Below are 25,422 nucleotides of genomic sequence, written 5' to 3'. Positions count from 1 at the left end.
GTCCCTGTTTACATGACGTGGCTTGGCCACTGCCAGCCCCACCCAGGACGCCTTCCCGGTTTGAAGAGGAGAATTAATAACTCCCCCACACTCCCCAGTTGATACCAGGGATTAATTCAAAGTTCCTGGAGGCGTTCTCACTTCTGAATCAGGCTGGGGAATGAACCGGGGTGTGGGAGGTCGCCTGTGCCCTTGCTGGGTCCCAGCTGGGCGGTGGAGTCTGACAGTAGCTTTCTTCTAAAAAACAATCAGACACACGTATGGCTTCCTGGGACCTTTGCCAAGCACCTGGCCGGTGTGAGGCTCAGCGCCAGGTGTGCGGAAGGATCCTGAGGAATGCAAAGTGTCGCATTGGTTATGGAGATGAGGAACCAGGCTCAGAGAGGTTAGGGGGCTGCCTCGGGGTCACCCAGCCTCTCAGGGCAGCGTTGGGACTCACGCCCCTCCCGGTTTCTGAGGGTCTCTTCCTCATGGGCTGTTGTTGGGTCAGGCAACCAGCAGACCCCTTGGCCATGTGTTTGCACGAAGTAACCTCCCATGAGGACTCTTGTTTTTTCTTGAAAAAATGGCAGTGAATGACCTAGTGACTCGGGGACAAGCAGATACAGATGAAGAGATGAAGGCTAGAGGACCCCAAGACGGAAGAAGAGATCTGAAGCAATGGGCCGAGGAGACTGCATTGTGTCCAGAACCGGCCCTAACTGCTTCCTGAACCTTCAAACTGTCAGGTATTTCCTGAGAGCGGCGCCGACCACAGGGGCTCGGCTGGGCCTCCACACTCCCATAGATCTCGCCCGGAGAGAGTCTCTCTGTCTTTTTCTTTCTCCCTCCCTCCCTTATTTCTATTCTGTTATGGGGATGAGCAAATTGACTTAGATATTTTTGGACACATGCATGAAGAGAGCTCAAGGAAAAGTTCCAGAAATGGCATTATGAGGTCTCAATAAGCCGTATGTTTTAATTTTATTGGTTCTTATACTAAATATGAAAACAGCTTATACACTTTGAGAAGAAAAAAAAAAAAAACACTTCAGAGCAGACAGTAAAGTGCAAAAGGGAAATTTAGATAGCACCGTTAAGAGTTAACAGCTTCTACAATTTGTGCACAGATATTTATATATATATGGAGATATATATGGTATATCTATATGTGGACATTGTTGTTGTGAATATCATTGTTGTTCACTTGCTAAGTTGTGTCCCACTCTTTGCGCCATGGACTGCAGCATGCCAGGCTTGCCTGTCTTTCACTATCTCTCTGAGTTTGTGCAAACTCATGTCCATTGAGTCCACGATGCCATCCAACCATCTCACTGGATATATATAGCATATGTGTGTGTGTGTACACATATTGTAATATTGTACCTATATCAATTAACTAATCTATACTTTTCACAACATGGTCCTATCAGATGCAGGTCTGTATTGTGTGTTTCTAACTCAGCATCATGTTGTGAACATTTCTCACACTAGTAAGTATCGTTGCCCAGCAAAGTTTCTAACCATGACATTCACCCGACATGCGCTGTGGTTCCATCTCTCTGTTACTGGCGATGCTGAGATGGGGCATATTTGCAAACTCTCTGATGGTCCCACAGGGTCTGGTTAAGGAAGTAGAGAAGTTGGAATCCTATTTACTTGTGGGGAAGAGGCGTGGGAATTAGAGCCCCGCCCCAGTCTGCATCCCATTGGCTGGTTCTGATTGGCAGATGGAGTGGTCAGTAGCCATGCGCTCCTGGGGTTCCCCACCCTCCCACCACCCCCTGGTCCTAGGAGCAGACTGTAGACGTTCTCTGGGAGCCTCCACCTCCAGTCCCAGCCTGACTGGCCCGAGTCCCTTGCTTGACTGTCCCCTCCAGCCAATTCCTGAGCCCCTTCCAGCCTAGCTCGTCTCTCTGGGGACTCTCACTCCCACCTCACCTCCTTGCCTGTCCGGTTTTATCCTCCAGGTCTGAGGCGGACAGTCATACAGACCGATTTGCCCCGTGGAGAGAAATTAGGGAAGAAGTCAGACCTGGGATCCATAGGAAATTGTGAGACCTGGGTAGGTGAGGGGTCAGCTTCCTCTCTCCAAGCCCCCATACTCCTAAGAGAGATCATGAATCTGGGAGCTTACTCCATACAGTGAGTGTCTCCAACATTTGCACAGTTTAATATTTCTGAGGTCTTAAGGTCGCTATAGAGCAATGCTGTGGGGCGAGGGAGAGGGAAAACAGACTGGGTGTTCTGGGAAAGGTATTGGTACTACCTGGCCTGATAATTGACAATGATGAATTTCACACCTGTTTTATGCCAGGCACTATGGTAGATCATTTATAGAAATTGTCCTGAACAGATACACAAGATATATTTTGTGGCTGAAAGAATAGGAGTTTAGTGAGGTGCTTGGGCAGTCACTTGCCCAAAGTCACACAACTTCCTAGGTTCAAATCTATGAAGTCTCTAGAGTCCCAAGATCAGAGTTGGGGTAAATTCCAGGGAGATAAGGAGAGCCAACATTTTCCGAGCATTTCCTCCATGCCAGCAGCCACCACTGTAACCTGCATGACACTACCAGTCTCTGTACAGAGTAAGTGATTGTTATCAGCATCACCTCCACTTTGCGCTATTGTTGTTGTTTAGTTGCTTCGTTGTGTCTGACTCTTTGCAACCCCATGGACTGCAGCATGCCAGGCCCCCCTGTCCCTCACTATCCTGGAGTTTACTCAAACTCATGTCCATCTAGTTGGTGATGCTATGAAACCACCTCATCCTCTGTCTCCCCCTTCTCCTCCTGTCCTCAATCTTCCCCAGCATCAGGGTCTTTTTCAATGAATCAGCTCTTCGCCTCAGGTGACCAAATTATTGGAGCTTCAGCTTCAGCATCAGTCTTTTCATCACCTCCACTTTACAGGTGAGGAAATGGAGCCTCATGTCCTTGTTATCTAATTGTTTGCCCAGATGATCCTTGAATACTCAGTTCCTGGCTGGTCCCTTCCCCATTCTGGCTCTGCCTCCTCTCTCAAGGATGTGCTGTCCCTTGAGTTCGAGTCCCCAGCCAGTGCCCCACCCTGGGCCCAATGCAATAGGTACCTGGTAGAGTAATGTCTGAACAGGGCACGGATCAGGACCGCAAGGAAGTGGGTGAAGCCCAGAACTATGAATATGATGAGAAGCACCAACAAGGATCCTGAGATGGTGAAACTTCTGCTGACAACAGGCCGGTGCCCTAGGAGGAGAAGATGCATAGAGGTCAAGAGCATCATTCGCTCATCCCTTCGTACGCTCACACATCTGCTCTTTGATGATTTCTCAGCACCTTCTTCTATGTGTGAAGCTCTGTTCTGGGTGCTAGGGGCTCAGTAGTGAACAAAAGAAACTTCTTGACTTGATGGGGCAGACTTTCTAGCTGGGACATGGAGCAGGTCAGCAATTAAGCAAAGAAACATCCCACTTCATCACAGGTAGCAAGAAGTGCTCTGGAAAAGCATGAGCAAAAGTGAGGGGAGAGAGGGTGGCAGGGCAGGCTGTGCTGGATACACAGGGTCATGAACTCGTTCCTCAGCGATTCCTTCACTGGGCTCCAACTGTGTGCCAGGACCGTGTTAAAAACTGGGGCTGAATGATGGTCAAAGTGCTTGCCCAACCTCTCTCTGTCCTCCTGAAGTTTAATAGTCCAGTGGGTGTCGAATGGCGTGAATTGAAGCATCATTCATATGCAAAAATTGTATCTGTTCGATGCTTAGCAAATAGTGCAGAGGGACTGAAATAAATGTCTCCAGCCCCCATTCAGTGTCCACTCACGTCATTCTGAGCCAGGCTGACAGCTTCTCGTGCCCTGTCTGATGTCCCTTGTGCAGCAACCCCATCAACTAGAACCCTCACTATCAAACTGCAAAGGGGGAAACTGGGGCTCAGAGAGGTGACGCTGCTGCCCCTGTTCACGCAGAAGGGCAGCGGCAGAGCTGGGATTTGATCTCAGGTCACTGGGCTCCAGTGTGCCTGCTCTTCACGGCCCTGCATGCCTGCTCTCTCCCAAGCCTGTCCATCTCTCTCTGTGGTGTAGAGGATCGGACGTGGGGTCCCTGAATAGGTGCCTCCCCCACGTGCAGACTCCTTCCTAAACAGCTTCAGAGGCCACACCATGGAGAGCTCCCCACCTCCCCTGCATCACCTCCCCCTGGCATGTTTGCTCTTCCTCATCTCAGAGCAGCCCCGAGGATCTGTGGAGGGCAGAGGCTGTGAGGTCAGATGGCCAGGGTTCGTATCTTGCCTCCTCTGGCCATTAGAACTGGAGCCTTGAACAAAGCGCCCAAACTCTCTGTGGCTCCATTTGCTCACCCGTAAGAATGGAGGTGATGCTGATAAATGTCACTTACTCTATAGGGAGACTGGAGGGTCACCCAGGTTAGAATGGTGGCTACTGGCACAGAGTAAGTGCTCAGTCAGTGTTGGCCGATCCTGCATCCCTGGAATTCGCTCCAACTCTGACCTGAGGATTCTGGGGGCTTCATAAAGGAGACAGTTTGGACTTGGGAGGTTAGGGAGACTTCATCTGACTAATATGAGCATGGCAACACATGCTGAAGAGGACATTTCTATGACAGGCACCCCCCAGGCAGAGGCATAGAAGTGGGGAGACTTGGGGAGAGCAACGGCCCCCAGCTGCACTCACAGGGTGCCTGGACGTGGACTTCTTCATACAAGGTGACCTGGGTGGCGGAGTTCTCTGCGATGCACCTGTATCTGCCCATCTGGTCCCAGGTCAGACTCGGGAGGGTGATGTTCTTCTCCGAGAAGCTCAGGAGGGAGCCATTGTGGATCCAGCGGTACTTGGATTCTGGTCTGGAATAGGAGATGCACTCCATCTCCACCTGGGAGCCGATCTCAGCAGACAGGATGCCGTTGAAGTCAGTGGGACTACTGCTGAGCAGCAGACTGTAGGGCCCATCTGCAGAGACAGGGCAGGACCCCTGGAACCATGCTTCTGACACCTGGGAGTCCCAACTTCTTCCCTCAGTCCACATGAAGTCCTCCCCCAGTCCTGAGATACCCCCACTCTGTACCCCAAGCAAACTCCCAGACCCATCCCAGGTAGGGTAGCTGAGCCAACGACAATGACAGTAACAGTAGCATCTTCTGTTACCAAGAGGTACTACAGCCCAGCTCCCTGGCTGCCCTTCACACAAAATAGGCATAAAGTAGAAGCAGGCATCACACCTACTGCACTCCAGGCACGTTTTAAACATGTCACACATTCACACACTCACTTAATTCCCACACGACCCACGTGATCACAGCCACTCTTGATCCATTTCATGCCTGAGGAGGAGAGGTTTAGGGATTCATGAGGCCCCCTGTTGACCTACAAAAGGACCAGGCAAGTACCCTTATGACCTGGGAGGAATTTCCCTGAACACTTGCAGCCTCGGGGTCTTTGGCTTTGGTTCCAAACCTCTGGCCAGTGAGCAGTGCGGGAGGTCAGAAATGATGAGCCCTTTGTCCACAGCTCTCGGGTTAGGAAATCTGAGACACTGCAAGAATCATTCCAGATTTAAATGTGATAACGAGGCTAGACTTGATGTGTTTCCCAATTGAAAGAGGTGAAAGAGCTGGTCAGTGTGAACAGTCCTGGAATGTTTCAAAGAATCTGAGTTTCACTGCATTTCTAAGTTTAGTGCCTTGGATTTACAAGAGAATTTGAGCAGGTCTGAATGGGTTGCCAATTTGTGTTGATGGGCAGCGGAAGACTTCAACAGAGTGTCTATAAAACACATAACTTAGCTTGAAAACCAAGCTCTTTAGGGGAGTATAATCAATCCCATCCCAGTAACAGCAAAAGTGAATATGATTTTTACTAAATTTAGAAGAACTGAATAAAATGATCAGGGAGCTGAATTTGAAGACCTGTGCATAGTTGGGTTTTGAAAAATTAAGACTCGAGACAGGTGTCACAAATTCACACTATTTCTAATATGAGAGGTAGGGGTTAGGGCCCCCATTTTAAACAGAGTGGAGGCCAGGGTTCTGGGCAGTGAGTAGGGTTCTGAAGCCTAAGGGTTAAATAGCCAAACCTGGGCTTCAAACCCAGGGCAGCTGTCTGCAAGGAAGCTCATGCCGCTCTCTCCAGTTCTGCTGGTCTTACTGCTACGCCCTGGGAAAACCCTGAGCCCCACCCCCAGCTTCACTCTCACAACCCCAGAACACTCACAGGCCACTGTCACATAGATGAGGTCACTTTTCTGAATAAGCTCTGGGAGAATTTCTATCCCGCACTGAAGTGGTGAGTCGAAGCGGCCGAACATTCGGATGACGAGGGTCTTGTTGTCCGGGGAGATGGTCATCCTGTAATTGCCGGACACCGGTACATAATTCACATACCACCGGATGTGGCTGTCATTGGTGTAGCAAGTGGCAGCCACCGCATCCTCACCATCTACGACGGAGGTGGTGTTGACTGAGATTTGCGGGGTTTCCAACTCTGGGTGAAGCAGGGAGGAGAAGGGTAAGGGTTGGATCTGTCTCCCCACGCTCTGCTCCTCTCCAGTGGGGATTTCATGGTATGTTGGGGGAGAAGCCCAGAATTATAAGATAGGACCTAGGATCCTGGCAAGAGAGCATCCCTAGGGCTGAGAGGGACAGAGAAGCAGGGATGAGCATGAGGCAGTCGAGATGGGGGTTCTCTACTGAGCCTGTCTTCCAATGCTCTGAGCCATCTCTATGGCTCCATTATAATAACCGTGAGTTCTTACTATTGTCCAGTGGCCTGATGGTTGCTTCTGAACCCCCAAACCAGGACATCCCCATCAAAGGAAGTGCAGATAGAACTCGAAGTGAGAGATGGTGTTTGTTCTCCATAACAATTCCTCCCATTAACTATTCCCATTCTCTTTACAAATTTCCGCCTCTAACTTTAAGGCAGACCATAGCGATGGATAATACTGCCATTTTACAGATGAGAAAACTGAGGCTCAAAAGGTGACATGGTACATGAAGAGCCAGCGGTGAACTAAGTTCTTCCGCCTTCAAAATCCATACTGTCCTGCCCTAGCCCTGTGGAACACCAAGAGCTCATTGGAGTAGACAGAATTCCAAGATGGCCCCATGATCTCCACTCCCTGGTATAACCCCTCTATAATCCCATCCCCTCAATGTGAGTGGAGCTCCTGACTTTCTTGTAGCATATTGAATACGGCTAAGGTGATGGGCTGTCTCTCACTGTCATCATTAGCTTTGTTGTATTAGACTCCTCTCTCTCAGAGAGATTTTTGTTGGCCTTGAAGAAGCAAAGAGCCAGGATGTGAAATCCTGTAGACAGAGTCACACGTGAGAACATGGCCCCGGCCAACACCCTGTGAGTCTCAGCGCTGGAAATGGCTGAGCCACATCAGAACTTCTGACTCACAGAAGTGGGTGTTCTTTTAAGCTACTAAATTGGAGGCAATTTGTCACGCAGCAGGAGATAACTAATACACTGAGAGGGAACCTGGAGCCCTTGAAGGTAGTAAGGATCCCATTTCTGGGGAGAAGCTGGGCTACCATCCACCAAGGCTCCCAGTGTCACCTGGAGGTGGGTAGAGGTTGGATGGTGTGAGCTCCAAAGGACACCATCCCCTAAACCTCCAGTCCAACTCAGCTGCAGTTGGGTGGTGGGGCAGCTGCCAACTCACCTAGAATCTCGAGCCAGCCAGTTGCTCTCTGGGTGTCATTGATGGTGTCCACCCTCACTGTGTAGTTCCCCGTGTCATTTAACTGTGACCTCCAGATCCTCAGGGTACCTCTAATGGACACACTTTCCCGGCCGCTGTACATGGGCCCATCCCGCCTGGAATGAGATGTGGTGTTGTAGCTGATAATCAGATTTTCCTCAGTGTCATTTGCACCCCGGTGCCAGCTGTATTCCTGAACATCTTCAGGGGCATTCTCAACGGCCAGTGAGCTTGAATATCTTTCCACTCCGATGAGTGAATCTGGGGCGATGTAGATTTGGCTGGAGGCCTGGCGGATCCCACAGGCCAGCAGACTGGCTGAGGAAGACAAACAGAAAAAGACACACACACATACATACATGCACACAGGTTTACATGCACAGGCAATGATCCACAGAGACCTTGGAAAATGGGTCAAGGGCTTCTAGCTTGTGAAGGACTTGGCAGTCTGTTCCCCTGCTCTCCATCACCTCAGCCCCTGCCCTGGTCCATTCTTTTATCGTCCTGTTCCAGGCTGGCCTCCTCCCTGAACTCCAGTCCATCCTCACACGTCAGTTTTGTGGATCCTTATGTAGTCCCACAGGTTACCCTGTTCTCCCTCTGCTCACGTATCTTCCATGGCTCCCCAGTGCTCTCACAATAAGTTCAAACCCTTAGCATAGCTTGTGAGACATGTAGAGAGAATTGGTCTCTAGGACCTAATGCAGGCTCTTTTTGAGTCACACCTACCGTACTTTACCATCTTCATTCATTCACCAGAAGACACAGCATCCTAACTGTGTGCCCCAGCCACACACACAGCTCTTCTTGACCTGTCACACATACTCTTCCCTACTTCTATCACCCTGATCCCTGCTCCCTCCTCACCATGTCCATCTTCCTTGTTGATTCACTTCTGTGTCCCTAGCTCCCCGGAGATCAGGGTGGAGCCCAGCAGGAGGGCTCAGAATGGTTATCTAGGGGGGTTAAACTCCCCCAAGAGGATTTACACTGTCTTTGTTTTATCATCTAGGTTCAGTGGCACAAACACCAATGGGGGTGTGTATCTGTTATCTCCTAAGTGGAGGCGGGGCAGGTGTCTGCTGCTCTGGGAACCCTAAGCCTTGCCTCCATGGAGGAGGCAAAGACAGCTGAGACCCCCTGCTCCAGGGATCCAGGTGTGGACCCTAGAGGTTTTGGAGGACAGTGTATGTGGCCGCCAGGGAAACACGAGAGTGGTCAGTATCAGGAGGAAGCAGAGTGTTTGGGGGGAAAGTGAGGGGTTGGGGGGGTCCTGCCACTGAGTCAGTGGAGGGCATCAGGGCAGAGGAGGTGAGCCCAGAGGAAGTGATTGCTGGGAATTGTGTGTTGGGGTTCAATTTCATCATGGCTTGTGGTGGGTAGAGATGAATGCTACGTGTGTGTGTGTGTGTGTCTTGGGCAAGCCGTGCCCAGGGGTGTGAGTTCATGAAAGTTCTGCTGAGGGTTCTGGGTCATTCCCTTCTCCCCCACCTCCATCCTGCTAGCCCCACTGTCTTACCCACAAGGACCAGTTCCCTCCAGACTCTGCACCTGGGTCTAGAAAGGTCCATGAGCCGCTCCAGTCCTCCTGCTGGAGGCATCTCTCCAGGGACCCGGCCGTCTTCTGGGCCCTTTTACAGACCTGCGTCCTCTCAGGCCCCAGGTGTGGTCTCCACCCACTTCCTGCTCAGGGATGGACTCTGCACTGCAAGGTGGGAGGGGCTGGGGAAGAGACACTCTGCTGAGTGGGTGATTATCTTTAGGACTGGATACCGCAAGGAAGGACCTTGGACCCATGGCAACTTAGAATGTCAATGATCATTATGAGGAATTTTTGCTATCCCAAACTGACTGTTCTTAAAACTGAATTGGACCACCTGAGGACAAAAAGAGAACAAACAGCATCACTCACCACCTAGTTGTACAAGGCTTCAGTCACTGTTGCAGTCTCCCAGCAACAGTGAACCCTGAGAGAATTTCCGGATGGAAAAACAGGATGAAACACTCTGTGATTTGGATAACCGGGCCCCTATAGGCATGACTCAGGGAGAATCTCATGAATTCTTCTGGTGATGAATTTCATAAATTCTGACTGATGACTTCTGCCTCACTCACATGCAAGAAAAAAGCACTAAAATCATTAACTTGGTATATCTGTTCTTTGCGATGAGCTGTGATCAGTTACCAAGATGTATGCTCGATGACACATTTTTCCCAGCCCCCAAATTCAAATACACACTGGCTCCTGCCCTTCCTTTTTGGAGCAGTTCCTCAGAGCTGTCTCCCAGGCTACAGTCCTCAGGAAGACCCTGAATAAAACTTAGATGCTCTGTGTTTTGCTTTGAGTGGACAGGCTTTTATAGAGTCAGCCTAACTTATCACCCCGGTTTCTCCAACATATCAGTTAGTTCATATGCTTATAAGTGAAGACTTGCCAGTGACTCCAGCACCAGGGTGAAAGCCACTAACTGGGAAATGCCTGACAGATCTCTAGGAGCCCAGAGATCAGTCAACTGATTTGTTGTACAATCAGAGTGGGGCAATCACTAGATGACTTTATCATGTGCTTTCTAGGGATTTTCCAAAGCCTGTTGATCGGACAAAATTCAGGCTTGCACAGAAAAACCTGATGAACCTATTCAGGACTATCACAATCAGCCTCAGATTTGAAAGAATATTCTGATCTTCCTTCAAATGTTGGTTCCAACCAGGTAGCTTGTAACTCTATGGTTGTTAAGAGGCTGAACTGGAACCTCTCTGTCTCATAAGAAGGACCAGGATGGGCTGGGAAATTCTGTTGGAGATTTAGCTAATCTGTCTATTCCTCCCGCCCTGTTTCCTCTTTTCTTCCTTCCATTCTAACTGCCATGGTGATGAACAAACTTGCTTATATATTTTTGGACACACCCATGAAGAAAGTTCAGAAAAAATTTCAGAAATGACATTATGGGGTCTGAACTAACTTCATGATGTTTTAAATTTATTGGGTTGTATTTCCTTTTTTTTCAGATTTTTTAAAAAAATTATTTTTTTTAAGCTGAAGGATAATTGCTTTGCAGAATTGTGTTGGTTTCTGCCAAAGTATTGGGTTGTCTTTTCTAACTATGAGAACAAATTATACACTTTTTTTTAACTTAATTTTATACTTTATTTTTTTTCCTTTATTTTTATTAGTTGGAGGCTAATTACTTTACAATATTGTAGTGGTTTTTACCATACATTGACATGAATCAGCCATTGGTTTACATGTATTCCCCATCCCGATCCCCCCTCCCACCTCCCTCTACACCCGATTCCTCTGGGTCTTCCCAGTGCACCAGGCCAGAGCACTTGTCTCATGCATCCCACCTGGGCTGGTGATCTGTTTCACCCTAGATAATATACATGTTTCGATGCTGTTCTCTCGAAGCATCCCACCCTTACCTTCTCCCACAGAGTCCAAAATTCTGTTCTGTACATCTGTGTCTCTTTTTCTGTTTTGCATATAGGGTTATTGTTACCATCTTTCTAAATTCCATATATATGTGTTAGTATACTGTAATGGTCTTTATCTTTCTGGCTTACTTCACTCTGTATAATGGGCTCCAGTTTCATCCATCTCATTAGAACTGACTCAAATGAATTCTTTTTAATGGCTGAGTAATATTCCATGATGTATATGTACCACAGCTTCCTTATCCATTCGTCTGCTGATGGGCATCTAGATTACTTTCATGTCCTATCTATTATAAACAGTGCTGTGATGACAAATTATACACTTTGTGATGGAAAAAAAAATGCACTCAGAATATACGGTAAAGTACAAAGAAGGAAACTAAGACAGAACTGCTGATAGTTAGCATTTTCCACAATTTTTGCACAGATCTGTATATTTACTATATGTACATCATGCATACATGCGGATGTAAAACTGGAGACAGACATACAAACTGTAAAATTTTATCCATATCCACTAGCTAATCTATACTTTTCACAACATGGTCTGTATTGTGCGTTTCTAACTCGGCGTCAGGTTTGAACTTTTTGCACACCGGTGAGTCTCGTTGCCCAGCGAAGTTTCTAACCATGACAGATTCACCCGACATGCGCTGTGCCCCATTTAAGCAATTCCCGGTAGTTGGACATGTGTAGGTGGTTCCGTCTCTCTTTCACTGGCGATGCTGAGTTGGGGCATCTTTGCAGCCTCTCTGATGGTCCCACAGGGTCTGCTAAAGGAAGTGGAGAAGTTGGAATCCTATTTATTGTTGGGGAAGAGGTGTGGGAATTAGAACTCCGAGCTCCGTGCATGCCTCGCCCCAGTCTGCATCCCACAGGCTGGTTCTGATTGGCAGATGAAGTGGTCAGTAGCCAGTGCTCCTACGGTTCCCCCCCACTCCCTCCCTCCCTGCCGGTCCTAGGAGCAGACTGTAGACGTTCTCTGGGAGCCTCCACCTCCAGTCCCAGTGTGACTGGCCCGAGTCCCTTGCTTGACTGTCCCCTCTAGCCAGTCCCTGGGCCCCTTCCAGCCTAGCTCGTCTCTATGGGATCTCTCACTCACCCCTCACCTCCTTGCCCATCAGGTCTTGTCCTCCAGGTCTGAGGCGGACAGTCATATAGACTGATTTGCCCTATGGAGAGGAATTAGGGAAGAAGTCAAATCTGGGATCCACAGGAAACTGTAAGAATGTAGGAGAGTTCTGGGTAGATGAGAAGTCACTGCTTCTCTCCAAGCCCCCACATCCTGAAGGAACCCCAGGAGTAGGAGGTGATGAATCTAGAGGCTTGACTTCTACACCAAAAGTCCCCACACTTTTATTGATTTTTTTGCCTTTGTGATTAGCTAGCTTTCCCCCCATACTTTTAATATATCTGAGGTCTTAAGTTCTTGGAGGAAGATGCCATGGGTCGTAGGATGGTGGATTGTATGGCCAGGCCACCAAAAATGGCTGTTCTCTTGCCCTCAGTTGATCCCCTGCCCAATCAGCGCCCGATTCACCTACAGCCAGCTCACATCACTGACCTGCCTACGCTTGCTGCAGAACCCATGCTAAGCTGCTTTAGTCGTATCTGACTCTTTGCAACACTATGGACTGTAGCCCGCCAGGCTCCTCCATCCTTGGGACTTCCCAGGCAAGAACACTCGAGTGGGCTGCCATTGCCTTCTCCAGGGGATCTTCCCAACCCAAGGATCGAACCTGAGTCTCCTGCATTGCCAGGCAGATTCTTTACTGCTGAGCCACCAGGGAAGCCCCACTGAGATGATTGTCTGACCCCAAATGCTTATGGTGCTGAGAATGGAAATCTTTGTCCCACTCTGTTCCTATAAGGAGCGCCAGTCCCTTCCTCCTCCACAATGTGTGTCTAACCCCCACATCACCCTCCAGGGCAGTGTGACTCTTCACATCCTCCAAGGGGGCTGGGAGGATGTGAGAGGAGGAATAATCTGCTCAAGGTCACCCATCCAGCTGGTGGCAAAGCTGAGTTTTGAACCTAGATTTTAATCATCTCCCCACCCAATCTCTTCCTCCTGCACAACTGACCTCTGCCACCCATTTCCCCAACTTCTCTTGGTAACTGGTGACTACCGTGTACCAGACACATGCGGGATGCTTGACACACACCCCTGTTATTCTCACACCTGCCCTTCTAGGTTGATCTTCAATATCTACACTGTAAATGCAAACAAACTGGGCTGAAAAGATGTCACTGGAGGAAACCTCACTGCTGTTTAGAGGCATGGCTGACCCCAGACCCTCATTCTCCCCTACAAGCCTCTGGTCCTTAAGACCTATTTGTTTGCCCAGATGACCCCTGACAGCCCCGTTCCTGGCTGATCCCTTCCCCATCCAGTTCTGCCTCCCCTTCTCAAGGGTGTGCTGGTCTTAGAGTCCCAGTCCCCAGCCAGTGTCCCACTCTGGGCCCAGAGCTATCAGTACCTGGTGGAGTAACATCTGATGAGGCCCACAAGGATGAGAGTAAAGAGGAGGACATAGCCCAAGATTGACCACGCCATGAGGAAGTCCAGGAGGAATGTTGACATGGTGATGCTTTGGCTAAACCCTAGAGGGAGAAGAGGCATGGAGGTCAGGACCACCATTCGCTCATCCTTCCATTCACCCACACATCTGTTCCTCGGAGACTCATGAGCCCCTACCACATGCAGGCACTGTTTCGGGTACTAGCGGCTCAGCCATGAACAGAATAAACTTCCTGCCTTAATGGGGCTGACATTCTAGCTGGGAAGTGCACAGTGGAGAACAAAGGAAAAAGATGTCCTACGTCATGGAGGGTAGAAGTAAGTCCTCCAGAAAAGCATGAGCTGGAGGCAGAGATCAGCAAGGTATAGAGTGCGTTGGTTACACAGGACCATGAACTCGTTCCACGGGGATTCACTCACTGAGCTCCACCTGTGTGCCTGGCAGGCTAAGCACTGGGAACAAATAGAGATTTAAGAACTTGCAGCCTCTCTTCCCTTGAAGTTTTATAGTCCAGTGGGTGTCAAATGGCATGAAATGCGGCATCATACATACACAAAAATTGTATCATTCAATGCTTAGTAAATAGTGCGGAGGGACTGAAATAAATGTCTCCAGCCCCCATTCAGTGTCCGCTCCCCTCATTCCGAGCCAGGCTGATGGCTTCTAGTGCCCTGTCTGATGTTCCTTGTGCAGCAACCCCATTGACTAGAACCCCAAACTGCAAAGGGGGAAACTGGGGCTCAGAGAGGTGACACTGCTGCCCCTGTTCATGCAGCGGGCAGTGGCAGAGCTGGGATTTGATCTCAGGTCACAGGTCCAGAGCTCCTGCTCTTCACGGCCCTGCATGGCTGCTCTCTCCCAAGCCTGTCCATCTCTCTCTGTGGTGTAGAGGATTGGACGTGGGGTCCCTGAATAGGTGCCTCCCCCACGTGCAGACTCCTTCCTAGCCAGCTTCAGAGGCCACACCATGGACAGCTCCCCACCCCCCCTGCACTGCCTCCCCTGGCGTGTTCCCACTTCCTCATCTCAGAGCAGCCCCGAGGATCTGTGGAGGGCAGAGGCTGTGAGGTCAGATGGCCAGGGTTTGAATCCCGTGTCCTCTGCCCATTAGAACTGGAGCCTTGAACAAAGCACCCAAACTCTCTGTGGCTCCATTTGCTCACCCGTAGAGTGGAGGTGATGCTGATAAAGGTCACTTATTCTGTAGGGAGACTGGAGGGTCACCCAGGTTAGAATGGTGGCTACTGGCACAGAGTAAGTGCTCAGTCAGTGTTGACTGATCCTGCATCCCTGGAATTCACTCCAACTCTGATCTGAGAACTCTGGGGGCTTCATACAAGGGATAGTTAGGATTCAGACCTCGAAGGGTGGGGAGATTTCACCCGACAATTGTGAGCATGGCAACACAAGGCAGAAAAGGCATTCCTGATGACAGGCACTGCCTAGGCAGAGGCACAGAAGTGGGGAGATTTGGAGAGAGCAAGAGGCCACTTCTGCACTCACGGGGGTGCTGGACCTGGACTTCCTCGTACAGGGTCAGCTGGGTGAGGTTGTTCTCCACGATGCACCTGTATCTGCCCATCTGGTCCCAGGTCAGACTCGGGAGGGTGATGTTCTTTTCTGAGAAGCTCAGGAGGGAGCCATTGTGGATCCAGCGGTACTTGGATTCTGGCGCGCCATTGAAAACACACACCATCTCCACTTGGGAACTAATCTCAGCAGGCAGGATGCCATTGTTGTTACCGGGCTCGCTGAGGATCATTACATAAGAGGGTCCATCTGCAGAGGCAGCACAGGACACCTGTATTATGCTTCTGACCTCTGGGGTTCCCATCTTCTTCCCTCAATCATATGAAGTCTTCCTCCAGCCTGGAGTTGCCCCCACTCTGCACCACAAGCAGACCAAGGCAGCTGGGCCAACAACAGTGACAATAATCATAGCATCTTCTGTTGTGGAGACTTACTACAAGCCAGCTGCCTGGCTGTCCTTCGTGTCATAATAAAACAGGTGTAGAATAGAAGTGGGCATCCTGCCCACTGCATGCTGGATGCTGTTCTGCATACTTTACACCTTCACACACTCCGTTAGTTCCCACATGACCCACGTGACCACAGCCACTCTTGATCCATTTCATAGATGGCGATAACAAGGCTCAGAGGAGAGGTTTAGGGATTCCCGAATCCCCTGTTGACCTACAAAAGGACCAGGCAAGTACCCCTATGAACTGGGAGGAATTTTCCTGAACATCTGCAGCCCCTGATCCTTGAGTTTGGTTCCACACCTCTGACCAGTGAGCTGTGTTGGAAGGTCAGAGACTGTCACCTCTGTGACAGCTTTCTTGGCAATGTGGCCACAACCCACAGGTAAGGAAATCTGAGAGCCTACAAATGCAGTTGCAGATTTAAATGGGAAATGATTCTAGACCTGGGTTGAAAGAGGTGCGAGAACTGAATCAATCTGGACAATCTCGGAACATTTCAAAGACTCTGAGTTTCATTGCAATTCTGAGTTCAGTGTCTTTGATTTGCAAGACCTGTTTGAGAATTTGAGTAGGTCTTGCAAGCTTGCCAACTTGCATGGTTGGGCAGCAGAGAGGTTATAAAAACAGAGCATGTATGCAATGCCTACCTTATTTTTTAAAATTTATTTTAAAACTGAAGGATAGTTACTTATGATGATTTTTATGCCATATATCAAAATGCATTGGCCATGTGTCCCCTCCTCTTGATCCCCCCACCTCCGTGGGTAGAACCCATGCCATCCCTCTAGGTTGTGACAGAGCATTGTCTTTGGGTTCCCTGTGTCATACACCAACTCCCTCTGGCTCTCTATTTTACATATGCCTACACCTTAGTTTTAAAATTGAACTCTTTAAGGGAGTGTACTCAATTCCATCCCATTAAAAAGAGTGAAGATAATTTTGCTTTCTATGAAGAACTCAATAAAATGATCTATGAGCTGATTTGGAAGGCTCAGGGAAAGCTGGGTTTTGAAAACTTAAGAACTGGAAAGCCAAAGTAAGAGACAATTGGTTGTAGGCCGGTACATCTTTACACAAAAGACAGATGTCCACAAAAATCATATTTATAATCTGAGAAGTAGAGATGAGGGGCCTCATTTTAGAATGAGTGAACCAGGGGTCTGAGCAGTGAGGATACTTCTGAAGTGCAAAGACTTGAACAGCCAGACTTGGGATTTGAACCCAGGACAGCTGTCTGCAGAGCATCTCATGCCACTCTCACCAGTTCTGCCTGTCTTGTGGCCATGTCCTTGGAAAACCCTGATGCCACCCTTGGCTTCCCTCTCATGACCCCATAACACTCACAGGCCATCGTCAGATATATCAGTTCACTTCTCTGAATGACAGTCCCTAAGACAATTTTGACCCCACACTGCAGCAGCGAGTCGTAGTTCTTGACCCTTTTGATGATGAGGGTCTTTGTTTCTGGGGAGATGGCCGTGCGTTCAGAGCTGGACACCAGTGTGTGAGCCACATACCACTGGACCTCGGTGTTGTTGGTGTGGCAGATGGCAACCACGAAGTCCACATCCTCTAGCACGATGCTGGTGTTGACTAAGATGCCCGGGATTTCAAACTCTGGGTGAAAGAGGAAAGAGAAGATTAAGAGTTTGGATCTGACTCTCCAACCTCCGCTCCTCTCCGTAGGGAGTTTCAGGGTATCTTGGGGGAGAAGGCAAGACTTGTCAGATAGGATCTAGAATCCTGGCAGGAGGTATCCCTGGGGCTAAGAGGGTCAGAGGAGAAGGGAGTGGGCAAGAGGCAGTCAAGATGCAGGCCATCACCCGAGCCCATCCTCCAATGCTCTGAGCCATCTCTATGGCTCTCTTTCAATGACGGTTAGTTCTTCCCACAGGTGTGTAGCCATATGATTCTTTCTGAACCTTCAAACAGAAAACTCCCATCCAAGGATCCACAGGTTGAATTCAGAGTGAGGGGTGTTCTTTGCTTTCCATAGCTATTCCTCCCATGATCTGAGTCCCATTCGCTTTACAAATACTTCCTCCAACCTTACAACAGACCACAATGGGGGTAGAACCTGCCCCCATTCTATAGATGAGAATACTGAGGACCAGAGAGGGAAGACAAAGGCGATCTGGTATACATAGAGTCAGAGGTAAGCAAAGTTCTCCCAGTCTTCAGAATCTACACAGTCCAGCCCTAGCTCTGTGGAGCCCCCACTGTGGAACTCACTGGAGTAGACAGAATTCCAAGATGACTCCATGATCTCCACTGCCTGGTATAAGCCCTGTATAATCCCATCCCCTCAATGCTGGGACCTGTGACTTTCTTGTAGCCTATAGAAGATGGCGAAGGTGATGGGCTGTCCCTCCCATCATCGTCTGACTGTGTGTGCTCAGTTGCTCGTTCATGTGCGACTCTTTGTGGCCCCATGAACTATATTAGCCTGCCAGGCTCTTCTGTCCATGGAATTCTTCAGGCAAGAATACTGGAGTGGGTAGCCATTTCCTCCTCCAGGGGATCTTCCTGACCCAGGGATCTAAACTGTATCTCCTGGGACTCCTGCATCGGCAGGCAGGTTCTTTACACACTGAGACACCTGGGAAGCCCCAGTAGCCATTTATATAAGACTCCTTTTCAGCAGTCTAGAGGCATACCATTTTTAACCTTGAGGAGGCAAAGAGCCATGATGTGAAATCCTGTGGACAGAGTTACCCATGAGAACACAGCGTTAGCTGACACTTTGTGAGTCTCAGCACAGTAAATGTCTGAGCCACGCTCAGACTTGTGACTCACAGAAGTGGGTGTCCTTTTAAGCTACTAAGTTGGAGGCTGTTGGTCATGCAGCAGGAGATAACTAATATACTGAGAGGGAACCTGGAGCCCTTGAAAGTACTGAGGGTCCCGTCTCCGAGGAGAAGCTAGATGACCATCCACTAAGGCTCCCAGTGTCATCTGGAGGCAGGTGGAGACTGGACAGTGTGAGGTCCAAAGGGCACCACTCCCCAAACCTCCAGTCCAACTCAGCACAGTTAGATGGGGGGCAGCTGCCCACTCACCTTGAACCTCGAGCCAGCCAGTTGCTCTCTGGGTGTCATTGATGGCAGCCACCCGCACGGTGTAGTTCCCCGTGTCCTTTAGTCGAGACTCTTCGATCAGCAGGGCACCAGTAGGAATCACGCTTTCCCGGCCACTGCACATGGGCCCCTTCTGCTGGGAATGAGATGTGGCGTTGTAACTGATAACCAGATTTTCCTCAGTGTCATTTGCACCCCGGTGCCAGCTGTATTCCTGAACATCTTCAGGGGCATTCGCGATGATCAGCAGGCTCTGTCGTCCTACCACTCCTGTGAGTGAGGTGATGTCCATCTGGGCCGAACCCTGGCAGATCCCACAGGCCAGCAGGCTGGCTGAAGAAGCCAACGAGAAAAAGACACACACATATGGATTTACAGCTGTAGGCAATGATCCGCAGAGATACTCATGAACAGGTCAAGAGCTTCTAGCTCTCGAAGGACTCATCAGTCTGTCCCCTCCTCCCCATCTCCTCAGCCCCTGTCTCGACCCATTCTTTTCTGATTCTTTTCCATGCTGGCCTCCTCCCTGGACACTCAGCCTCTAACATCTTCACATGAAAGTTTTGTGGATCCTTATAAAGTTCTTCTGGTGACCGTGCTCTCCGCCCCCCCCCCCCCGCCCCCGGCTCCAGTATCTTCCGTGGCTCTCCAGTGCTCTCAGGATAAAGTTCAAACCCTTAGCATGGCTTTTGAGACATTCTTTGCAAGAACGAGTGTTGAGAACCCAACTAAACCCTTTTTGGATCACATCTACCCTACCGCATCACCCCAGGCACTCCCTTACATTCATTCATTTGTATATTCACTTCTCAGGAGATGCTGCATCCAGGCTGTGTGTCCCAATCACACATACAGCTCTCCCTTGACCCACCACCTCTCTCCTGACTTCAGGCTTCTGCACTTGCTCTTCCGCATTTCTGGTACCCTGATCCCTTGTCTTCCCTCCCCATCTGCATCTTCCTGTTTAACTCACATCCTTTCATCTTTCAGGGTTCAACTTTGATGTCTGCTCCTCTGAAGCCTGGGTCAGGCAGCCCCTCCCTGCTCACCTCACTCTGAGCTCTCTTATTTCTTCCCCCGACATGCAGGGTTATCAGAGTCTAATGGCAGATCTCCATCCTTCACGAGACTGAGTCTGGCTGCATTAGTCACCACTGCCTCCCCAGCCACCCTGAGCACAGGGTGGAACCCAGCGCAGGGGCTCGGCATGGTTATCTGAGCAGATGAATCTCCCCCCAAGACTAGACACCTACCTTTTATCTAGCATCTAAGTTCAGTGGAGTGAACTTGAACGGAGGTGAGGATGTGTTTTCTTTCCAGAGTGTCTGCTGCTCTGGGAACCCTAAGCCTTGGTTCCATGGAGGAAGCAAAGACAGCTGAGACCCCCCTGCTCCAGGGCTCCAGGTGCAGACCCCGGAGGTGTTGGAGGACAGTATACATGGCCACCAGGGAAACATATTAGCGTTAGTCGCTCAGTCGTGTCAGACTCTTTGAGATCTGGTGGACTGTAGCCCACCAGGCTCCTCTGTCCATGGGAGCATACAAGGGAGAAGGCAGCATAGAGTCCCAGTGAAAGTGAGGAATTTGAAAGGGTGGAGTTCATGAGGTAGCAGAGAGGGTCAGGGTAGTTGGGAAACTCAGAGGAGGTGACTGGGGTGGTGAGCATTGGGGTCTAAGTGCATCACTTCATGGGGTGGGTAGAAATGAATGCTATGTGTGTGTGCGTGTGTTTGTGATTTGGGCGCGTTGTGCCCATGTGTTCATGAAAGTTCTGCTGAGGGTCCTGAATCACTCCCTTCTCCCCCTCCTCTGTCCTGCTGCCCCGCTCTCTTACCCACAAGGACCAGTTCCCTCCAGAATCTGCACCTAGGGCTGGAAAAGTCCATGAGCCGCTCCAGTCCTCCTGCTGGAGGGATCTCTCCAGGGACCCAGCCGTCTTCTGGGCCCTTTTACAGACCTGGGTCCTCTCAGGCCCTGAGCTGTGGTCTCTATCCACTTCCTGCTTAGGGATGGACTCTGAACCGCATGGTGGGAGGGGCTGGGGAGGAGACACTCATCTGAGTGGGTCATTGTCTTTAGGACTTGTTGCCCACATGGAAGGACCTAGGACACGTGGCAATGTATAATATCAATGACCATTGTGGGAAACGTTTGATCTTCCCAACTGACTTTCATTAAAATCAAATCAAACCACTTGTGCTCAAAAAAACCATGAACAGCATCACTCATCACGTAGTTGTACAAGGATTCAGTCACTACCTGCTGCAGTCTCTCATCACAGTGCACCTTGAGAGGAATTCAGGAGGAAAAAACAGGATAAGGCACTTTATGTTTTGAATAATCAGGTCCCTAGATGCACAGCTCAGGGAGAATTTCAATGACCCCAAACTTTTGCATCGGTCATATGCAAAAAAAGCACTAAAAACATTAACTTGAGATATATGTTCTTTGTGATGAACAATAATCAGTTATCAAGACATATGCTTAATGACACATCTTTCCCAGCCCCCAAATTCAAATATACACTGGCTCCTTACCTTCCTTTTTGGAGCAGGTCCTCAGAGATGTCTCCTAGGCTATAGTCCTCAGGAAGACTCCAAATAAAACTTAGATGCTCTGTGTTTTTCTTTCAGTCAGCATCCTTTAATTTGCTTTAGTCATTCAAACTTATTACCCTGATACCTCCAACTTATATCAGTTAGTTCATATGCTTGTCAGGGAATCCACCATTGGGTGGGTTTGTCCAGGAACTTGAAGCAACAAACAACATTGTTATCCCCTGACACTCTGTTATTCCCAACCCTCATGTATGATGGCCATCCATTCCCACTGGCAGTATATTTTTATCCTCATCCTGGATTTGCAGTCATGGTCCTCGTGGCTTCGAAACACTCCGGATCCCTCGGGTTCCATTTCTCTGGAGAATCCTGATTAAAGCTCAGGGATCCTCACCCACACAGACTGAATCCCCAGCCTGTGTTCTCATTCTGTTTCCTAATAACCCAAATGTACCATTCAGGTCAAATATCCACTCTCTGTATACACATTTCTCTGTATACCGTCAGTTGAAAATTAACTATTAATTACATTGGGACACCCTGGCAAACATTCACAGAAGCACAGTTCTCTTTTTCTAGCTCTCAGTCAAAGACATGAATCTGGCATTGCTATGACTCAAAGGGAAGCCAGGTGAGGAAGCTGGGAGCCTGTGACAGGGGCTGGCGATCCCAGTCTCAAATCTTCATGATTTACATCTGGAAGAACTTCTCAAGGCAGCTCACAAAGGCTTGTCTCTGAACAAGGACTAGACTTGCCTTCTCCTCTCAGAATCACTTATGTAAGAGCCCTCCCCGCTTCCCCTGGGTGCCACAGGGCAGTCCTGGGGTGGACTCTCCTCGGTGGGCGGCTCCAGGCAGCGACAGGCAGAAAGCCCCATCCACTCTTTCCTTTCCCTGTTCCCTGCGCTCCCTGGAAAAATCTCATCCCTCCTCAAGACAAATGTCCCTGTTTATGTGGCGTGGCTTGACCACCGTCCAGCCCCACCCAGGACGAACAGCAGAATTCATAACTCCCCCACAGCCCCAGTTGATATCTGGGATTAATTCAAAGTTCCTGGAGGCGTTCTCACTTCTGAATCAGGCTGGGGAATGAACCGGGGTGTGGAAGGTCGCCTGTGCCCTTGCTGGGTCCCAGCTGGGCAGTGGAGCCTGACAGTAGCTTTCTTCTAAAAAACAATCAGACACACGTATGGCTTCCTGGGACCTTTGCCAAGCACCTGGCTGGTGTGAGGCTCTGCGCCAGGTGTGCTGAAGGATCCTAAGGCATGCAAAATGTCGCATTGGTTATGGATGTGAAGAATCAGGCTCGGAGAGGTTAGGTGGCTGTCTCAGGTTCACCCAGCCTCTCAGGGCAGCATTGGGACTTATGCCCCTCCTGGTTTCTGCGGGTCTCTTCCTCATGAGCTGTTGTTGGGTCAGGCAACCAGCAGACTCCTTGCACCAAATAACATCCCTGAGACCTTTAGATTTTTACTGAAGAAGGGGGTAAATGAATCAGTGACTCAGGGATGAGACAGACACAGATGAGGTGATAAAGGCTAGAGCAGGGGTCTGCAACCCCGGGTACCAGTTCATGGCCTCTTAGGAACCAGGACACACAGCAGGAGGTGAGCAGCAGGGAAAACCAACCCCATCCCCCCAACCACCTCCCAAGCACAGTCAGAAGGCTGTGGGAAAATTGTCTTCTATGCAACCCGTCTCTGTTGCCAAAAAGGTTGGGGAATGATGGGCTATAGGACCCCTGCCCATTCCTTTATTTGTTTCCCCCCTTATTTTACAAATAGTTTAAAAACTGAGGCTAAATTTACCCAAAATGAAGTATAGAGATTTTCAGTGTACAATGGCATGAGCTCTGCCAAACGTGTCCTCCTGCATGACCAACATCCCCTCAGGATACAGAATTTCCCATCATCCCAGAAAGTTCCAGGTGCCCCTTCTCAGACAAGGTCCACACTTAAGAGCTGCTACTGTGTGATCCAAGCACTAGATATTATTTTCCATTTATATAATTGGAATTATGTAAGTTGGTGGATCATGCAATAAAATAGAATTATACCAATTATAACATACATTAGATTTTTATTACTATTAATATAAGGTATCACATGAAATAATATATTTCAATTAATCACATAATGTGTATAATACAAAATGATAAACTATACATTTTTTGATAATACTGATAGAATTAAAAATGCCAAGTAATAGTATGATTGATAATTTAAATCACATAACACACAAATTCTATAAACATCATATATATAATTGATTTATGTAACTGAAGTCATGCAATATGCTCTTTTGTATGTTTTTTTTTTTCACTCATTATGGCTCACTTTGAGATTTGTCCATGTAGTGTGTATCAGTATGTCATTCTTTTTGATTGTTGAGTAAGACAGCAGGGTATTACAGCTTATTTACCTATTTTTCTGTGGCTGCACATTATGCTTGCTTCCAGGTTTTGGCAATTATTAATATAGCTGCTGCGAACATATTTGTCCAAAGCTGGGTATAGAGATACATTTTCAGGTCGCTCAAGTTTTAGGAGGCAGAGTCGAGATGGAGACAGTGAAGTCAGAGCCACATGTTGGCAGCTCAAAGTTCCCTGGGATACCTCCCCTGCCCCAGGAGACCAGCATCTGGCAGGCAATTAGAAAGATTAGAAAGATGAATGGTCTGGAACTCAGGAGGAAGGTAGGGATGGAGACACACAGTGGAAAACACCAGGAGGTCCAATAGCCCTGGCGATGAATACTTGCTATTGTGGGTTGAATTGAGTCTCCCCCCACAAAAAAAGGATATATTCAAGTCCTCACCCCTCATATCTGTGAATGTGGTTTTGTTAGGGGAAGCACACTGATTGAAACTGCCTACCCTGGCCAGGCACCATAGTAAGCATTTGCATGAGCTGTTCTAGGACAGGAGGTCCTGGTAAGGAACAGGGAACCAACCAGAAGAGTTCAGGAAAGGTCAAAAGGAGACACCATGTGTCTGACCACCTCCCAGAATCCTCCTCTCTGGCATCCATCTTGGCTGAACAAGGCGTGTACCACCAGGAAGGACTCAGAATGATTGGCTAAGGACAGTCTGGAAACTAACCCCATCACCATAAAACCCGAGACTACAAGCCATGTGACAGAGCAGTTCTCCTGGGTTCCCTTACCCTAGTGCTCTCCACCTGGGGGTCCTTTCATGATAAAATCTCTTGCTTTGTCAGCGGATGTGTCTCCTCAGACAATTCATTTCCGAGTGTTAGACAAGAGCCCAGTTTTGGGCCCTGGAAGGGCCCCCCTTTCCTGCAACAGTTTTATTTGGAGAAAGGGTCTCTGCAGATGTAGTCAAGTTAATATGAGATCAGGTTGGACACATCAGGAGATGCCAAGTCCAGTGAGTGGTGTCCTTATACAAACAGGGGCATTTGGAACGTGTAGGGAGGAAGGCCGTGTGACAGAGGAGGCAGACAATTGAGCTATGCTGCCACAAGTGGAGAAATGCCACGGATTGTTGACAACCACCAGGAGTTACAAGAGGCAAAGAAGGAATCCACCCTAAAATCTCCCAAGGATGCATTGACCTGCCCAAACCTTGATTTTCATCTTCTGTCCTCCACAGCTGTGAGAGATTGTATTTCCGCTGTTTTAAGCCACCCAGTGTGTGGTATATAGTCACAGCAGCCCTAGGGAATGGATACATTCACTGAGCACCCACAGACCATTAAATCCTCATGTATCCTGCATTCTCCAATTCTAACGTTGAGTCTAGAGAGGATCAGCACCATCCCTGGGTCAGGAGGCCTGGGTGAGCAGCTCAACGCCACCCAGGCCAGCAGGTAGAGGGTCCAGGTTGAACCTGGGCACCACAAGGGGTCGTAACCCTGGGCTCCAGGGACTGCCTTGTGTCCAAAGTCCTAATTGCTTCTTGAATAATGGAGCAGTCAAGTGCTTCCTGACAACAGTGATGACCACAGGGGCTTGGCCACAATTCCATAGACTTGGCCAGAAAAGAGTCTCTCTCTCGCTCTTTTTCTTTCTTCTCACTTTCCTTCCTTCCTTCCTCCCATTCTAACCGCCATGGGGATGGACAAATTTTCTTATGTATTTTTGGGCACATCCATGAAGACAGTTCAGAGAAAAGATCCAGAAAGGACATTATGAGAGCTG

General features: G+C 49.0%; 2 protein-coding genes across 2 annotated transcripts; both read right to left on the bottom strand.

The window, feature by feature from the left end:
- Positions 1-137: 137 nt before the first annotated feature.
- Positions 138-9,259, bottom strand: LOC110135459 (cell adhesion molecule CEACAM18-like). The gene is made up of 6 exons (XM_070451576.1): positions 9,208-9,259; positions 7,650-8,006; positions 6,191-6,460; positions 4,622-4,930; positions 3,073-3,208; positions 138-237 (listed from the first exon to the last, which is right to left on the bottom strand). Exons 1-6 carry the CDS (start codon positions 9,257-9,259, stop codon positions 138-140), a joined length of 1,224 nt encoding a protein of 407 aa, XP_070307677.1.
- A 4,337-nt stretch (positions 9,260-13,596) lies between these two features.
- On the bottom strand, positions 13,597-18,996 carry LOC110135458 (cell adhesion molecule CEACAM18-like). The gene is made up of 4 exons (XM_070451575.1): positions 18,687-18,996; positions 16,972-17,244; positions 15,149-15,424; positions 13,597-13,727 (listed from the first exon to the last, which is right to left on the bottom strand). The coding sequence occupies exons 1-4, from the start codon at positions 18,994-18,996 to the stop codon at positions 13,597-13,599; spliced, it is 990 nt and encodes a 329-aa protein (XP_070307676.1).
- Between the last annotated feature and the right edge of the window lie 6,426 nt (positions 18,997-25,422).

The sequence above is a fragment of the Odocoileus virginianus genome, chromosome 20 (assembly GCF_023699985.2).
Source record: "Odocoileus virginianus isolate 20LAN1187 ecotype Illinois chromosome 20, Ovbor_1.2, whole genome shotgun sequence".
In the NCBI taxonomy this organism is placed as follows: Eukaryota; Metazoa; Chordata; class Mammalia; order Artiodactyla; family Cervidae; genus Odocoileus; species Odocoileus virginianus.
Note: the sequence above shows the minus strand (reverse complement) of the source record. Positions and strands in the feature narration are given on the sequence as shown.